Raw genomic sequence first — 20033 nt, 5'->3', positions numbered from 1 at the left:
AAACTTGGTCACTCAGGGCCTATTTTATCACTTCGGGCCCACATTTTAATGCTACCCGGAAAGATTTTCAAGAGACTTCACCTGTCACAACTACACCTCAGTTATCTCCTATAGAAAGCGAATAAAGGCAGACATTTGTAAAGTGCGATTTTTTATAAAATGTAAGTTAACGGGGGAAAATTCTTTGCGACTGGTTAGTCCTAAATGTATATAGCCGTGTTTATTGTTACGTTTGTAAACTGATTTCCACGATTATTTCATTTATAGAGATTCTGACCAATAGAAAGCTATAAAAATATAAATTACAGTGGTAATTTTTTTCGATAATTTCCCGTCGTCACGTATGTCGTTAGATGCCCTTCGTTGCGACGCAAAAATGAACATTCAGTGACATTAATGACAATTAATGTTTTTTAACTTGTCAAAGAGAACACCATGAACAGGTTTAGCAAGTATTCAGGTGCAGATATCAATAAAATATTAGTTAAAATGATTTAAAAAGACAGTTTTATTCATGAAATATTCTTACCGAATTACTCTCGAGCTCTTAAAAATAACCGATTTGTTTTGCTCTAGTGACACTTTGACATAATTTCTGTCAATTAAGTCTGTCAAAGTGTCACTCGGGATACAAATCGATAAGTTTAGAGGCTTGTCCCGTGGAAATAAAAAATATTACTGGAAACTTATTGTTCTTCTAACTTCCGATGGGTGTAATAACTGGAAAAATATCAACAGGACAGTTATTCAACATAAGCGATCACATTAACATATTTTATCGATTGGTTAGTTAGTCAAGAGAAGTAGTGCAGCAGGACAAATTGTAACATTAAGGAAAAAATGATATTTAGAAGACAAGAAACATTGGAGAAACGTTCTTCAACGAATAATAGCAACCATTAAGTTTTTCTCCAAGAACGGTATATTCTTTTATGGTTCAACAACCAAATTATTTACAAAAGGAAATGACACATGGCGTGCGGTGACTTTTTCGAAAGGGGAAGCGATTCAATAAGGATATAAAAATATTTTCTTAAGGGTCGAGGGTCGAGCCACTTCCCAGCTGATAACACTCTGATGCGCAGGGGCTCTCTATCAGCAAAGTGCTTATGTGAGACGTCCTGGGTACAAGGACTCACACACTAAATCCTACCCCGATCAATGCGTGAGGACTCACACTCTATTCCCGTTCGTTCAAAAGAAAAATGGCGCCTCAGAAGAACGGTCGTGTTTACGACTCGGAAGTTAAGTGTTGTAAAAAGTGTTATAAAGTTGCACAAAGTGGTCTATTATGTGCGAATTGTGGAACGTTATCCCATAGTGGCTGCCTGAAGCAACTAAAATCGATCAAATATATCGATGATGAGACAGTTATATGCTGTGAGGAGAGTGTGAGGTTAAGTGATCCACCAAACAAAACCTTGGATAGTGAGGCTGACGATGAGGATCCGAGACAAACTGAAATAAGGTACTTAAAGAAAATTATTAATCAGAATGAAACAATAATATCAAATCAACAAATTACGATAAATTTATTGAAGGAACAACTAGATTTATTTAAATATATGCAAATAGCTGATCAGTCGCCATCTACAAAACAAAATACGAATTCAATCAACCATTCAAACAGAGACCCAAATTTTGAACGACCGAAACAGTCTAGCAGTAAAATATATCCAAAAAACGAAAACACTACACCCGCAAAAAATGTTGCTGTAAATGAAAGTCTAGTTGTTGATAAAGAAAGGAGTTCCCCAACAAAAACTCTATTTAAAAATAGTACCAATAAAAATAAACAAGTTGTTTCCTTAATCGAAAATAATAAACAATTATCAGCTGATATTTTAAGAATACAAACGGAGGCAAAATGTTCAGATATCATTAATTTAACAAACGATGAGAATTTGATAAATACTGAGAGTAAAAATTCGGTTCCAGTTCCAAATAATAATGGGCAAGAATGGAAAACTGTTAGGTATAAAAGAAGGAATGGACCTATTGTTATTGGCAATAATGAAAACTCTGAAATCAGTGGTGTCCCAAAATTTAGTCATCTTCATGTTACTAGGGTAAACCAGCATACAACGGCAGATAATCTTAAGAAGATGTTAGAAAAACACTTTCCAGAAGTGATATGTACGTCCTTAACGGCTAAGCATCCCAACATATATTCATCCTTTAAAGTCTCAATTTTTGAACAACATTTTGGTTTAGCGATGGACCCAAAACTATGGCCCGTAGGCTCTTATGTAAGCAGGTTTTTTGTGAAGCGTCCAACACATACTCAAATAAAATGAAGGATGAAGAAACGACCGTTAACCCTCCATCAAATTTTCAAAATAACCTAATTCAACAAGGCACGGTAAGCATGTTTCATGTCAATTTACAGTGTATATCAAATAAAGTCGATATGATCAATGCTTTTCTTGCGGATAAAAAGTTCTATGACGTCATATGTTTTTCAGAGCACTGGCAAACTGAAGAAAATCTAAAATTAATTAACATCTCCGGCTTTTCACTAGCTAACTTTTTCTGTAGGGTTGAAAAGAAGCAAGGTGGCGTTGCAATTTATGTAAAAGAAAATCTTATGTACTCTTCTCTTAATCTAAATGAATATAACGTAGAGCAAACTTCAGAGTTTTGTGCAATTTATATACCTTCAATGAGAACCAATGTTTTAACTGTATACAGATCAGGTAATGGTGACTGTGACTTGTTCTTGGTGAATTTTGAGAATGTTATAGCATTCTTACTTAACAAAGCAGACAAACTGATTATACTTGGGGATTTTAATATAAATTTTAAAATTAAATCTGACTCTTCTTATGATATTCAAAATCTGTTAATGTCTTTTGGTCTAGAAATAACGATAAACGATTATACTAGAATCACATCTCAATCCAGTAGTTGCATCGATAACATTATGACTAACTTTTCTGAAAATATCTACAGGGTGGGCGTATTTGAACCTTGTTTCTCTGACCATCGAGCACAATTTATATCTATTGATTCTGATCTTAAAGTTGTTGACACTAATCAATCACTTCAACGGTCTATTACTTCTTCTGGTTTGCAGAAGCTTAAATATGCACTAGCTAGTACAAAGATGGACTTTTTCTATGACACCAATAACGATCCCGATGTCTTGATGTTCTTTTTAACTGAAACTTATAACAACTTAATATTAAAGTTTTTTCCATTAAAAAAAGTACGACAAACTGCTAAAATAACACCCGTGCAATGGTTTAATGACGAATTAAGGTCTTACAGATCTAATCTTTCTCTCATTAAACACATTGCAGATGTCACTAAGGATCCCGATATTTTCAAACTATATAAACAACAAAAATATGAATATAATCGGCAGTTACAAAATGCTAAAAAGTCGGCTTACTCTGGTTTTATTGCTAACTCCAATAATAAACCTAGAGACTGCTGGAAAATATTAAACTTCGAAAGAGGCAATACAAGATCCAGTTCGGTACAACCAGATCTATCTCCAGACGAAATAAATCAATTTTTTATTACAATCGCAGAGAATATAATTACATCCCTTCCCACTATTAATAACGATATCCTCTTCAGTTACAGAAACTATCCTTCCCCGAGTAAGTCCTTTTGTTTCCGACCCGTTGTGGAAGATGAGATCTCTCAAATAATTAAATCTCTTAATAATTCCAATTGTAAGGACGTTCACGAAATTAATAGCAAAATTTTAAAAGAAACTTACCAAATAGTTTTAACACCTTTCACTCATCTTATTAACTTAATTTTATCAACTGGAGTATTTCCAGAAGCACTAAAGTACTCAAAGGTACTACCTATCTATAAAAAAGGTGATTCCTCGAAAGCTGACAATTACAGACCCATAAGCATTGTTTCTACATTCGGGAAAGTGATTGAAAAGGTGATCAAACAACAATTATATTCTTATTTTGAGTCTAAAAGTTATTTTAGCAACTCGCAATATGGATTCAGAAGTGCTCGTTCTACTACAAACGCGGTATATAATATTGTGAGCGAGGTGATTGAGGGGCTTGAACGTGGCAATCGCATAGCAATTTCTCTCTGCGATTTGTCGAAGGCTTTTGACTGCGTTTCACATGACATTTTGCTCCACAAATTAAACTATTATGGAATCAGAGGTATCCCTCTTAAGCTTATCTCTTCGTACCTATGTGGTAGACACCAGGCTGTAGTGTCTAAAGTTTATCTCTCCGATTTTCGACCCGTAAAACATGGAGTCCCACAAGTTTCGGTCTTGGGACCTCTTTTATTCATTATATATGTCAACGATTTGCCTCATTTCATATCTCCGTACAAATCAGTACAATTTGCGGATGATACGACATACATAATATCAGGTAATAAAAATGAGGATTTAAAAATGGCTTACGAGGAAGTCTCTGATAAATCTAGCACATGGTTTGCTGCGAACAAACTAAAACTCAATACTGAAAAAACGCAGGACTTGATTATATCTGCAAGTGGTTTACATGGCGATCCAGATGACAAAGACACTGCTAAACTATTAGGAATAACCATAGACAATCGATTGAACTGGTCGGCTCATATTTCACAAGTAAAGGCGAAGCTGTCTAGTTCATTGTTTCTTATTCGTCAACTAGCAAGGGTTGTCAACTTTGAGACATTGAAGGTGACATATTTTTCTTTATTTCACTCACACCTAAGCTATGGATTAATCTTATGGGGCAATTCAACAAATGCTCTTCAAATTTTCAGGATGCAAAAGAAAGCTATCCGGATTTTAGCAGGGGTTAGTTATCTGGAACATTGCCGACCTCTCTTCATCAAATTAAAAATTATGCCGCTACCTACTCTGTTGATATATCAAGTTCTGACTGAAATTCACAGAAAAAGGTCCCATTTAACAAAGCAGTCTGATGTTCACGTTCACAATACGCGATACTCTCACTATTTACGAACAAATCGCTCTAGATTGCGTCTTTCAGATAAAAATTGTCTTAATTATAACTACTACAATATTTTACCAAAAGATATTAAACAGCTAAGCTGTAACAGTTTCAAAAAAGTAATAAAAAGGTATCTGTTGAAACATTGCTTTTATTGCTCGGAAGAATATATGACTCATTGCAGAACATCTACTGAAATGCTTACCGTGACACAAAATATTTTTTGTTAATCTATATTCTTGTTTGTGATACATATTTATAAGTTGTGTTTTATATTTCTGTTTTATATACCTTGTGATTTTATATACCTTGTAATTTTTATATTCCTTATTTTGACTTTGTAATTTTGACTTGCTACAAACAATTTTTTTTTGTAAAGTAGTTAAATAAATAAATCTATCTATCTTCCCGCTATTTCTAGTGACTAGTGACCTATCATTGATCTGTACAGCTAGCTCGGGCCTTGAGTCCTCGCACCGGGCTTGGTTTCCTAAAGAAGAATTCTATTTAAAAAAAAATTATATTCCGAGGCATTTTCCACAACACACAACTTTCAATAATATGACATTTAAAATAAAAATGTATACCATTTTTATTCAGTTGCAATGCGAAGGCAAAACAATCTTACTTTTCAATTAGAATACGGAGTGCAGTCCAGTCCCTTTAATCGCGATTTTCGGCTCTTATTGGAGCCTCATCGGAAAGAACGTAGGCACTGTTCTCCATATTTTAACTGATTCGCATCGAGAGCTTTTCCCACCCATTGCAACCGAAGTGATGATAGTAGGTGGCTAGCGCCATCTGGCATTGAAAGACGAAGTAGTTTTCAATCCTAATAGTAAATTAATAATATTGAAAAATATTAAAAACATTACTAAAAGATTTTTAAATTGAAAACTTATTGGTACACTTTCCTGCCGACACCTCCAAGACTTCTACAATTTGCAAGTCAAATTGATACTGCAGTGAAGACGAGAGGGAAGGAATTCTACACTACGCAATTCACATCCCCTGTCTGCAGCTGGTAAAGTTCCAACGGAAAAATGCACCTAGTTACTCTACGGAGTAATACGACTATAAAATAAAAATGTATACCATTTTTATTCAGTTGCAATGCGAAGGCAAAACAATCTTACTCTGGGCTAATTAGCAAAATTCATGGAAAAGTTATTTACCAGCAATTTTATTGCTGGAATCGAATTATAAGATCCTATATATTAATAATATAGGTATGCAAAGTCCGCAGATAGTGTGCTACTTTTTTTATAAACAAAATGGCGCCCGAAAATCGTGTTTTTTTCAATTTTTGCTCTATAACTCCACAGATTTTAACTTTACACCAAAAACACCCAAATAAAAATTCACCGCAATTAAATTCTGCATAGATATGTTTTTCCCGATTTGCTCCGACGAAAATTTTCCTCGGAAAATGCGGGTTTTCCCAACAAAATCTCTAATTTTCAAATACAGTTTTAGGTAAGTAATTATTAATCAATAATTAAATAACTTAGTGAGATCAAAGCTTTCTTGGTATAGATTGTAATTCCAGAAGCCGGTGAAAATTAAACGAATATTTTAGCAACAATTCAATTGTTAATTAACAAATTACGATCCCAATAATAACCAAAATAATCATGATACATTGATCAAACTTATAAAGATTATAAAGATGAGATGCTTATTTAATATTTTATCGACAAAATATAAATTCTTCGTTTTTGCATAATCTTTAAATTTTGAAAAAAAAATAGTTATAATACGCTGGTCTAATTAGTAAAGTACAAAGAAGGGTTATTTACCAGCAATTTCATTGCTGGAATCGAATATTATGATCCTATATATTAATAATATAGCTATGCAAAGTCCGCAGATAGTGTGCTACTTTTTTTATTAACAAAATGGCGCCCCCAAATCGTGTTGTTTTCAATTATTGGTCTATAACTCCGAAAATTTTAACTTTACACCAAAAACACTAAAATAAAAATTCACCCCAATTTAATTCTACATAGAGGCATGTTTTTCCCGATTTGCTTCGACGAAAATTTTCCTCGGAAAATGTGGGTTTTCCCAACAAAATCTCTAATTTTCAAACAAATTTTTTGGGCAAGTAATTATGTATCAATAATTAAATAACTTGAGAAATAAAAGCTTTCTTGGTATAGATTATAACTGCAGAAGCCGGTGAAAATTAAACAAATATGTTTGCAACAATTCAATTTTTAATTAACAATTTACAGTCGCAATAACAACTAAAATAATCATGAAACATTGATTAAATTTAGAAAGATTATAAAGATGTGATGCCTATTTAATATTTTGTCGACAAAATATAAATTTTTCATTTTTTTGCATAATCTTTAAATGTTTAACAAAAATAGTTATAAACAAATTAACATTTCTCAGAAATTGTTTATTATATTATAATTTAAAAAAATGATTAAAATGCGTATTTCAAAGGTCTTGAAAACGAATGCTTTAATATTTTTTTCCAACCATTTGCAAAAAAGTTATGAAACAGCAAAGTAAACATACGATTACTCCGTTTTTTATAATTTGTTTTAATTGTTTCAAAGCTTAAAAATGAGTTTATGGTACAAACTAATTACTCTAAAAAAATATCAAACATTAGTTCAATGGTTATATATTAATCAAAGATTAAAAATGTTTTTTTTTGTAATTTTTAGCGCGAAAACAGGCTTGATACAGAGCCGAAGCTTAATTTTATTTATTAACTACCGTACATCGCGGGCGGTTGTCGCTTCGAGTGAAAATGTTATTAGCTACGGTACTGTATTAGTCTGCTTTCGCGCGTGTAAATTACAAAAAAAAATATTTATAATCTTAAATTAAAATGTAACCATTAAACTAATAATCGATATTTTTTGTAAGTAATTAGCTTGTACTTTAAACTCACTTTTACGCTTTGAAAGAATTAAAAAAATATATAAACAACATAGTAATCGTATGTTTACTTTGCTATTTCATAACTTTTTTGAAAATGGTTGCAAAAAAGTTTTAAAGCATTCATTTTCAAGATCTTTGAAATACGCGTTTTACCTATTTTTTTAAATTAGAATATAATAAAAACTTTCTGAGAAACGTTAATTTGTTTATAACTATTTTTTTTAAACATTTAAAGATTATTCAAAAAAATTAAAAATTTATATTTTGTTGACAAAATATTAAACAGGCATCTTATATTTATAAGATTTCAAAGTTTGAACAGTGTATCATAATTATTTTGGTTATTATTGCGACCGTAAATTATTAATTAACAATTGAATTGTTGCTAAAATATTCGTTTAATTTTCACCGGCTTCTGAAACTATAATCTAAACCAAGAAAACTTTTATGTCACCGAGATATTTAACTATTGGTAGATAATTTCTTATCTAAAACTTTATTTGAAATTTAAAGATTTTGTTGGGAAAACCCGCATTTTCCGAGGAAACTTTTCGTCGGAGCAGATCGGGAAAAACATGTCTATATGCAGAATTTAATTTCGGTGAATTTTTATTAGGGTGTTTTTGGTGTTGAGTTAAAATGTTCGGAGTTATCGAGCAAAAATTGAAAAAAACACGATTTGGGGGCGCCATTTTGTTAATAAAAAAAGTAGCAAACTATATGCGGACTTTGCATACCTTTATTATTAATATATATAGTCATAAGCTTCGATTCCAGCAATAAAATTGCTGGTAAATAACTTTTCCCAAAAATACCCTATTCTCCGATAATCAGCTCAGACTATCTTACTTTTCAATTAGAATACGGAGTGCAGTCCAGTCCCTTTAATCGCGATTTTCGGCTCTTATTGGATCCTCATCGGAAAGAACGTAGGCACTGTTCTCCATATTTTAACTGATTCGCATCGAGAGCTTTTCCCACCCATTGCAACCGAAGTGATGATAGTAGGTGGCTAGCGCCATCTGGCATTGAAAGACGAAGTAGTTTTCAATCCTAATAGTAAATTAATAATATTGAAAAATATTAAAAACATTACTACAGTTGAGTCCACGAGTCTTTACCCGTGCGTCATCATTTAAAGCATACGAAATAAGTCGGAAATCTATTTCACGCAACAACAACTGACAGAAAGTGGCTACTGTTCCGATTACGGGTTTTAATATAAAATTTGACGTTATCAAATATATAGAATGTCAAATGTAAGTTTTGCTTCAAAATTTTTGTGCAGAATTACAGCTACATTTGAAGTAGCTTAATAAATTCTTTTATTATTATTAATTTATAAATAAATAAACAATTTATAAAAAAAATTAATAACATATTTTATTTTTGTTATTTTATTCACTGTGACGGAAATCTAAACACAATCATTTCTTTACTGTGTGAATGACGTTAGCTTTGTATGTTTTAAATATTAATTGCCAAAATATAATTATTTACCTTAAAATTTCAAAGCCCAATATAAAATTAGTTGTGAAAACAACTGTTTGTGTAATATAAAGAAACTTCAAAACACAAAAATTCGACAAAAACGCACAAATTCAACTGACTGACAGCCACAAAAGTAAACAAAGCAGAAACGTCAAACAAATTGTGCTTAAAATATGAAAACATACCGAATCGTCTTTTTTTGTACCTATCTCTTTTCAATAGGGCTTTTCATCGATTGTCAGTTGTTTCGAGCTTCTGTCATGTGTCACATAATATTAATATATCTACGTCATACGTCTTTGGTTTGTATCATTGTAAATACCAATAACGTATGACGTAGATATATTAATATTATGTGACACATGACAGAAGCTCGAAACAAAAGACTGTGAATGAAAAGCCCTATGCACTGAGTCTAGATGGTTCATAAAAATAACATGTGTTGTTACTTAATAACAAACGGCAGCTGGTTTGTCATGAGTTTCATGCGAGGAAGAGAATGATGCTAGATAAAAAGTATGTGTTTTATCTCTTCAGGTATTAATAACGCACGGGTAAAGACTCGCGGACTCAACGTAAAAGATTTTTAAATTGAAAACTTATTGGTACACTTTCCTGGTGACACCTCCAAGACTTCTACAATTTGCAAGTTAAATGGATGCTGCAGTGAAGACGAGCGGGAAGGAATTCTACACTATGCAATTCACATCCCCCGTCTGCAGCTGGTAAAGTTCCAACGGAAAAATGCACCTAGTTACTCTACGGAGTAATACGACTATAAAATAAAAATGTATACCATTCTTATTCAGTTGCAATGCGAAGGCAAAACAATCTTACTTTTCAATTAGAATACGGAGTGCAGTCCAGTCCCTTTAATCGCGATTTTCGGCTCTTATTGGAGCCTCATCGGAAAGAACGTAGGCACTGTTCTCCATATTTTAACTGATTCGCATCGAGAGCTTTTCCCACCCATTGCAACCGAAGTGATGATAGTAGGTGGCTAGGGCCATCTGGCATTGAAAGACGAAGTAGTTTTCAATCCTAATAGTAAATTAATAATATTGAAAAATATTAAAAACATTACTAAAAGATTTTTAAATTGAAAACTTATTGGTACACTTTCCTGGTGACACCTCCAAGACTTCTACAATTTGCAAGTCAAATGGATGCTGCAGTGAAGACGAGAGGGAAGGAATTCTACACTATGCAATTCACATGTGACATTTATTTATACTCGAGGTCTATTCTCCTATCAACTTCGGATAATTGTTGAATGCAGTCTTTTTCAATTTCTTTCTTTAAACTCTTAATTTGAAACTTTTAATGCATCTTAATACTGAAAAACTTCGTTCAACTGATGCACTTGTGGTTGGGATAGTTAGTACTAATTCACACAACTTGACCACTTTACACAGTGACTTTTTTAAACCAGTAGTTATAAAGAAATCCCAGATTTCTGGGTATTTCTTTATCATCACTAATGTCAGTTGTTTCATAAACGAGACTTGACTGAGAATGCAAAGCTGGGATATCAAAAAAGTTTCATTATTTAATCGTAGTGAAATAAATTCCTCTGTGGGAAATTTTGATGAATTATAATTAGAAATATTAAGATTATATATACCTAATTCGACAAATTTTAAATCGTTAAAATTTTGAAAGCTAGAATTCATTTGTTGTAGAATATTATCAAAAGGTCTCTCTGTTTCCTCTGTTTTCTCTGTCTCTCTGTCTCCGGCATTATCAATCTTCATTATTTTTCTTTCATGTTCAAACCCCATATTTTCAGTTTTATTCCAAATATTTTTAAACTGCTCCCGTTTTTTTAAATTATCGTATTAATAAAGTCATCAATTTGTCTTATACAAAATGCAATACCATTTGACTTCTGTAAAATGCCAAATAAAAGATCAGTAAAAGGAAAAATCTCTGCAAAAAATTTAAATCGAAATATTCTTTAAGCGAGTGTATGTAATACCTAAGCACCCCTTAGCAGCAGTAACAGTCGGAGCATCTCACTTTCGGAAGGCGATATCTATTAAATAATTAATTCATTTAAAAAGTTATTATTATTATTAAATCATATTTAGGGGCCCGAGAATTGTGTAGTGTCTCGGGCCTAATTTGAAGTAAAACGGGCTCTGTGGTCACTTACACAGAATGACCAAGAACTGCTCAAAAGTTTTGAGCGAAAAATCCTAAGAATATATGGAGGGAAAAAAGAACAAGGTTTGTGGCGCAGGCGTTACAACTTTGAGTTGTATGGAAGTTTTGGAGAACTTAAAGTAAAATTCATTGAGGTAGCATGCCTTAGTGGATACGGCATGTAATCAGGCGAGAGGAAGATGCAATAGTCAGAAAAGTTTTTGACAGAAGAGGGCCGATAGGATAACGAGCAAGACTAAGGCCAAGACTTAGGCACAAAGACAACTTAGAAAATGATTTAAAATCTATTGGAATTAAAGCATGGGGAAGAGTTGCCAGAGACAGGGGCGAATGGAGAATTGTTCTGAAGAAGGCTCTGGCTCATAAAGAGTTGTAACGCCACTGACGATGATGATGATACATTGTGTTGGATAAAACTAACAATTGAGCAAGTCAAGACGAATAAAGGGGAATTGCAATCATAAGTATGGGATCCCTTTCACCACCCTACAAAGACAAGCTTTTCTAAATATAACGGGAGCACTGAATAGTATAGGAACGGCATCTTTAGAGGATCTCACAGGTCTCCGCTGGAATTATATATTTCGGCGGTAGCCTTTATGACCATTCTAAAATGCAACTATAATTGGAAGCCAAAATTAACGGGGACTTATCTGGTTCACACAGAGCCAAGCGCCTATTCTGGCAGTAAAGAATCCACTCACCAAATCAAAACTGGTGACGAACGGCAAAGATCTCCTCGACAACTGGGTAAAATATAATAAAGTGCCCTTAATACTGATGCTGGGTCATGAAGGGGACGTGGGAATGAATGAGCAGATTTGTTGGCAATACAAGGTCCAAGAGAAACCTTTGTAGGTTCAGGATCATTCCAGTAAGGAATTATGAAAAGAAAGGCATGCGTGCTTGAAGCTATTGGACGGTGTTAGAAATAAGCTTGTATTTTGACAATACATTTACAATTTACACAAAATTAAAGTACGTGATTGCAATTCTTTTCATTTCGAGCCTCACTACATATGTTTCGATGTATCACCTCTCGTCAGGGAGATTTGTGATAGCTCGAGTTGAAATGCAACGAAACTAATATTAATTTTCACCAGGTTCGTCGAAAAGTATTAAACACAAATCTTCCTCAGATTCGTTTAGACAGACAAACCCGGTTTCTACTTCGGTGTCGGTCAGGTCTAGGTTGGCGTCGGTCAGAGCGCCGCGTTACGTCTCGCAGTTCAGAACCCAGTTACTAATTATTCATGACCGAAGACATAGGGCTTTTCATCGATTGTCATTTGTTTCGAGCTTCTGTCATATGTTGTATAATCTGTGTATAATATTAATATACACGGATTATACAACATTTAACAGTAGCTCGAAACAAATGAATGTGAATGAAAAGTCCTATTGACCATGACGCCTGGGTCATATATTAACTACTGTCAGTCGTTATCGTATACTATATAGGGTTAAATCAGTAAAATTGCAGGATATAGTTGAAAAATATTAAATACAAGTCATACAAGGTATTATAATGTATTTACGAGGTACTGTAAGTTGCCTACAATTGGTGCAAGTCTGGTTACATATCGTTTGATTTTCACTCGCTTACTTGCCATAATAGACCATGGGCCCAAACAAAAATAGCTATTTGTATAACAAGGGAGGAAAGTGCTACTTTTCGCGTAGCGGAGGGCAGTAATCATTCGAGGGAGGAAAAGGCGCTTTACTCTCATGTTATACATATGATTTTTCCACCTTCCTCAAATATCAAGTAATTTTTTCATTTTTAAATAATTTATTTATGTAACTAACTAACAAAATTTATTAGAGCACTAAAACTAACAAGTAGGTACAGTATAACTGTCAACTGTCAAATATAAGTCAAATTATTAATGTAAACATTGTTAAATCAAAATAACAATTTAGTGTTTTTACCATTCTGCAAAATACAGGGTGCTCTATAAATAAACGTTAAAATGTATAGATACTTACGTAATAGATAATAGAATATTGTATAGGGCGTCAATAAGTTATTTCATCAATGACATACCATGGCGTCACTTTTACTTTTCCTCCCTAGGGGAAAAGTACGAGTTTGCTCCCTATAATCAGGTCAGGAAAAGTATACTTTCGGTAGAGGTAGGTGGAAAAATTATTACCTCCCTCATAAGACTTGTTTTATTCAGTTATTTGTCTCAAGTCGGACAACTTTTCTATTTCGGAAAATTTCGGGTGGGGGGGTGCGTTTCGTAAATATACGGGTTTATAAACTTTGGTGCGTCCGACAACTGGAATACCTACCCTTAAAAATTTGTCGGACAATATTACCAGCAAATTGTAGGTATTTTCATCAAACAAACAAACAAAATTTTATCATTATGACTCCATACCCAGCTAGCAAGATAACGTTACATTAACGTTAAATTTAGGTTTTTTGTATTGTTACGTAACATCTATCAAAAAATGACGTTACTGATACGAAATTTTAATACGTATATTATACGTATAAATTTATTCGTTTCTGAAACGTGGCTCTTTGGTAGGTTTTAATACGTATGAATTTATTCGTCTCTAACACGTGGCTTTTTGGTAGATATAGACACGTATAGATCTCGTTTAAGATTGCAGCGCCATCGCGTTTTTATTTCGTACCTTTTATTAATACCTAACCTTACATTTCCGTGATTAAAATCGTGTTTGTTTTTATGGAGTTATGGCAAAAATCGAATTATTATTGTTGTGTGCCTCAATGTTATTCTTGGATAAAGCGTACCTAATAGTAATTTATCGTTTCATTATTTCCCTAAATAGGATAAACAAAATAGAATTCTATTCAATGACAGTTTAGTTGAAAAACGAAATGTATGGAACTATCTTCTAAAAATGGGGAAGCAGCCTAGTCCTTATATTCACTTTACGAATGAAGATTACTTTAAGCGTATGTTTATGTATTGTAATATAAAGTAGCTATTAATAATTTTGTCTCTTTCTCTCACATAAAAGTCAAATATATAATAAATGTTTATTTCAAATATTTAATAAATGTGTCAGCATCATGTATGTGGTTTTATTTACACAATAATTTTAAGTCCTATTTCTAAATATTATTTACACCGAAAATTCTCCTAAAAAGTGACGTTTTTGTGACGTTAAAAAGGTTACGTAAAATTGTTACGTAATATCGCTGTAACTTTTATACGTATATTTTAGGTAAAATTTGATGTAACTTTTGACGTAACTTCTCCCAAAATGTTGACGTTTGTTTGACGTTATATATACGAACATTGTTAGCTGGGTAGTGCCACCCCCATATGGGGGGCGCACGTATCATAAAGAGTCATAAAATGTATACCATCACAGCTGATTGTTGCAGGATTGTTTGATAGAAATTTATAAACAAAAATATTTTGTTGGTTCACGAGAAGCTCTTTACATTCTCGATGTATTATTCCAGAGATTCTTGAATGTTCGCTAAGATATTTATGTTTCATAGATTAAAATAAGGCGTTTGATAAAGTCCGTCACAAACAGATTGGAAGTCTTAAAAGCAAAACAAATAGACTACAGTGACCTTCAGATCAAACAATCTATATTATAAATAACAAGCAATAGGGCTTTTTATTCACAGTCATTTGTTGCGAGCTTCTGTCATGTGTCGTCTAATATTATTATATCTACGTCATACGTCTTTAGTTTGTATCATTAGTATACCTATATCAATAACGTATGACGTAGATATATTAATATTAGATGACACATGACAGAAGCTCGAAACAAATGACAATCCATGAAAAGCCCTATTATAGTACGCATTAACGAAAACACATTAGAAAAAATCGAAAAGAGAGATGAGACAGAGCTGTGTGCTATCATCACTTCTCTGCAATGCACACTCTGAAGAAATTTTTAGAAGGATTATTGAGGGAGAAATTGCTGGAATAACAATGGAACGCCAATTAGCAATATTAGGTATGCAGATGATACCGATATTTTGAGATTTAAAAAGATTTCAAGATCATCACAAAATGCCTAACGCTAAAAGGTTAACAATTAACGAAAAACTCTTGAACAAGTAGAGAATTACAACCATCTTGGCAGCATAATCAATCATAGGTATGATTACTCAAAAGAGAATAGAGTGAGTATAGAAAAAGCACATTTAAGTGTAAAACAATGTTTAAGAGATGCTGATTTTGTGAAAAAGAGAAATGAAAAAACGAAAAAAGAGAAATTTTAAAGTTGAAGGTTGAAGCCCCACATTTTAAACATGGCCACACAATAAAAATTTTCGAATGGGACAAAAACTGATCTATTCCATTTCTAATACACTTTAATATGGCGTAAAAAAATTATCCCTTAAATATAAAAGAGCACATAAAAGATATACCTACATGCCAGAAATCTTCTGGCACAATTAGAAATGTGTGTTGCAGTAGGTGGAATACAATTCGAACATCTAATGTAAATAATATTAGTAGGTAATTAGTTAATTGTTATTTTTATTTATTTTTTTATAATAATAATAGTCTCCCGTTTTATACCGCTGACGGGGCTTTGGGATTATAGCGGGGTAGTCTGTTATATCTAGGGCCTACGATATACAAAGAAGGTAACAGGGCCAGTGCTAAGCTTCAGCCGCCTTTGCCTATTTATACCCCTGGTTTTACCCAAGGAACTCATTTTATTCAGGGTGAGTCGACCTGGGGCCTATAGACATTTTTAAAAATGTCTAGCTGTTCTCGCCGGCGCTTGGATTTCCTTTTTTTTCACGTTATTTTTATTAGGTACGTTTATTTTTATTGTTTCTTTAAGCTTTAAGGCTTTCTTGATTAATTTAACAAAAATAAACTGATATTTTCTTGACTACTTACGATCAAAATTTATTTTTAAAAAAATTGTTGAATATACGATAGAAGACCACATCCAAAATTATCAAAAAAAGTGTACATGGTGCTATCAAAAAATTTAAAGTAAGTGGTTGTAACTAAGGGATGAACGTTTAGGGGACGTTTTGTTCTACGCCATCGCTATAATAAAGTGTATTAGAAATGGAAGAGATCAGTTTTTGTCCCATTCGAAAATCTCTATAGCGAGCAGAGATATAGCGTGGAGAAATTAGTCTGGGACACCCTATATATTCGCAAAGTTATTTCATCACGACAATGTAACTCTTCGTCATTGGGATCAATAAGGCTAACATTTCATTTGGTTTTACATTTTTGCTCTTGTCTAATGTGAATTGTTGAAAAGTAGCAGTATTATTTTTAAATTATGTAGAACAAATAGAAACAAAAAGGAAAACAGCTAGGAACAGCTTGGTCCATAAATATTTTAACATAATGAAGACCTAACTTTTTGATTACAGTCAACTCTGACCTTTTCCTTAATTTACGACTATCCAAGTTTACAACATTGCACGGAATTATGTGTTACTTTTAGCTATCATGCAATCTCAAAATAAAATTCTCTCACGTTTACATTCATACAAACGTACACCAAAAAAAGTGTTTCTAAATAATCCTAAGTTTTCTAGGCAATAGCATATTGTATAATACGGGAGCAAAGTGCTACTTTTCCTCCCGAGACGCGTCGGGCAGTAATCATTCAAGGGAGGAAAAGGCACTTTACCCCCATGTTATACATATGGTTTTTCCACCTTCCTCAAATAACAAGTAATTTTTTCATTTTTACTTTATTTATGTAACTAACCAACAAAATTTATTAAAACTAAAACTAACAAGTAGGTACAATATAACTGTCAACTGTCAAATATAAGTCAAATTATTAATGTAAACATTGTTAAATCAAAATAACAATTTACTGTTTTTTGCCATTCTGCAAAATACAGGGTGCTCTAGAAATAAACGTTAAAATGTACCTATAGATACTTACGTAATAGAAAATAGATATTGTACAGGGCGTCAATAAGTTATATTTCATGAACGAAATACCATGACGTCACTTTTACTTTTCCTCCCTAGGGAGGAAAAGTACAACTTTGCTAAGGGCAACCGACACAATAAATCACATTCCTAAAGAAAAATAAACCTCCACTACACTTTAAAAATCATTTTTAATAATAAAATGTACCTAATTTTCGTTTAAAATAATTTGTATTTTAAGATAATATAAGCCTTTATTTAGTCAATGACTGTGAAATAATCTCTTAATTGTTATAAATAAAGTCACTACGATTTAAGAAAACAAAAACAATTATCTCCTCTTCAGTTGGTCGTAAAAAAATTTTATTTTGTTTCGAATCTTTATTTTGTCCTCAGCAACAATAATCTGCAAGTTAGAAACTCATAAGATGTACAGGGGCGCCTTCAGTTCTAAACGTTTATAACGAAATTTGCCCCCTTATTTTCAAACCCGAAGTAAGAGGTTGAAAAATGTTTTACGCATTTATTTACATCAGAATATGAAAATATAAGTATTTATAAGGAGAGTGGATCTTGGATTAACTTTCTACGATTTTTTTTCAAAAAGTTATAGACTTCGACATTTGACCCCTTTTTATAAACAAGTTATAATATCTAAGCAACACATTCACCAATCGGACTCTACAACGTTTTTTATATTTGGTATTGAAAGATCTTCATTTTAAAGCCTTAAAAAATAAATATAAGTTATTTTTACAATAAATAATGCAATTGCAAAAAACGGCCCTTTTGGACCTTTCGAAGGCTGTTTTGCAATAACGGATTAACGAAATTAAACTTGGCATAGCTCAAATTGTAGGTTTTTAATTTACTACAATTTTCTATTTAAAAGTTTTTCTCTAAAATGAATATCCTAAGCTGCAAAATTAAAAATCTTTAAAAATTGCAAATTTAACAAATGAAAATCGCAATTAAAAAAAAGCGCACAATATTTTTGGTTACATTTTAGTAGAAGTTATTCCTGGCATCGTCCTTTACAACACCTGATAGGTTTCAAAAATTCCTGAATTATATCACGTTTTTTCACCCACAGCCTGGGGTATATAGGCCAGTCAGAATATCACTAGAGGGCAATGGAAAGTCGCAAAGTTTATTATAACTCTAAACACCAAGAATACAAAATAATAGGCACACGAGTTGTGTGAGCATGTGTGGCAATGCGTGTTGCCACTATTGTCAGACTATTTATTGCACTTTCATAAAGTGTAACAAGACAGCCAAATGGAAACAAATCCATTAATATATGATACAGCTCAATTATATACCCTTCCTCTAAAACATTTAATTTTACTAGGTGGCTCTAATAATATGATCACCCACTGTAGTAGGCTACTGTCAACATTTATCTAATGTTAAAAATGAAATGTCAAATTAGTGTTTCTTCATTATTAAGCTTTCAGTTTGCTATAACATTATTGTTAGTAATTTCTTAATTTTTTTATCGAAAAGAATGGAAAAATTTACAATTGCCAGACGTGCATCTTGTCTTTACAAATGTCTGCATCAAGAAGTTCGAACTGTGCAACTAAAAGAAGCAGTTCTCGAGTTAATTGCGAAGCCACCTGAAATAATTATTTGAAAAATTGCCAACATATTGAATAATATAAGCAACTGAACTGCACCCTAAAAATGTTGTCCAAAAATGAAGTGGGACACAGAAGACGTATTGGTTAAACTTAATTTGCTTCTAGATAGACTGGTGCTCAAACCAGACCAAAAGCGGGTGAACGATGGATATTAGCTTGTCTGTTTGTTTAAAAGAAAAAAATATGTATATGATACAATGCAATCGTAGATACGTATCGTATATCTAACTTGTTGGTCGTCATTAGTAAAGTGTAGCCCAGTTAGAATAGGAGTAGGTTAAGTTGGGAAAGGATCACTACAGGAGTAATGCAACAATGTGTAGCAATAATATTAGAATACCCTGACGATTCCCGAGCAACAACTAACACATCGCGGAGGCGGCGGAGGAAGCTACAGCTACCTGGGGAAAGGAATGCCAAACATTTAGAATGCTACACTTTAGAGACTTCTCTGTCTGCATAATACAAGTTTTGTGTTGCTTTTTCAGCTTTTTTACGATTTCGTCGGGAATTTCAAAAATTGCCTGCATCAAGCAGCAGCAGCAGTTTATTTATGTTTGACATCATTATCCTAACGACGATATTGCCTTCTCTACTATGATAAATTTTCTGAATTTTTAAAAATATTAAAATTTAGATTGTGAATACGATAATCAACTAGTATGACATAAAAGTTTGTATGCACCGTGGGCATTATAGTCTGGGCAAATTATCGGAGAATAGGCCATTTTTGGGAAAAGTTATTTACCAGCAATTTTATTGCTGGAATCGAATCTTATGATTGTATATATTAATAATATAGGTATGCAAAGTCCGCAGATAGCGTGCTACTTTTTTTATAAAGAAAATGGCGCCCGAAGATCGTGTTTTTTCAATTTTTGCTCTATAACTTCAAAGATTTTAAGTTTACACCAAAAACACGCAAATAAAAATTCACCGTAATTAAATTCTGCATAGATAAGTGTTTTTCCCGATTTACTTCGATGAAAATTTTCCCCGGAAAATGCGGGTTT

At 32.8% G+C, this 20033-nt stretch overlaps 1 protein-coding gene across 1 annotated transcript; it reads left to right on the top strand.

The window, feature by feature from the left end:
• Positions 1-1205: 1205 nt before the first annotated feature.
• On the top strand, positions 1206-12353 carry LOC126885362 (uncharacterized). The gene is made up of 3 exons (XM_050651920.1): positions 1206-1468; positions 2215-3814; positions 12162-12353. The coding sequence occupies exons 1-3, from the start codon at positions 1206-1208 to the stop codon at positions 12351-12353; spliced, it is 2055 nt and encodes a 684-aa protein (XP_050507877.1).
• The last annotated feature ends 7680 nt before the right edge of the window (positions 12354-20033 follow it).

This window comes from Diabrotica virgifera, chromosome 5 (assembly GCF_917563875.1).
Source record: "Diabrotica virgifera virgifera chromosome 5, PGI_DIABVI_V3a".
Taxonomy (NCBI): domain Eukaryota; kingdom Metazoa; phylum Arthropoda; class Insecta; order Coleoptera; family Chrysomelidae; genus Diabrotica; species Diabrotica virgifera.
Note: the sequence above shows the minus strand (reverse complement) of the source record. Positions and strands in the feature narration are given on the sequence as shown.

Excerpts from the sequence above, each read along its gene's own strand:
- LOC126885362 (XM_050651920.1), top strand. The coding sequence starts at position 1,206 with ATGGCGCCTCAGAAGAACGGTCGTGTTTACGACTCGGAAGTTAAGTGT. Across the intron at positions 1,469-2,214 it reads CCGAGACAAACTGAAATAAG|CGATGGACCCAAAACTATGG; the intron begins GTACTTAAAGAA and ends ATTTTGGTTTAG. Across the intron at positions 3,815-12,161 it reads AAGCACTAAAGTACTCAAAG|AGCCAAGCGCCTATTCTGGC; the intron begins GTACTACCTATC and ends TGGTTCACACAG.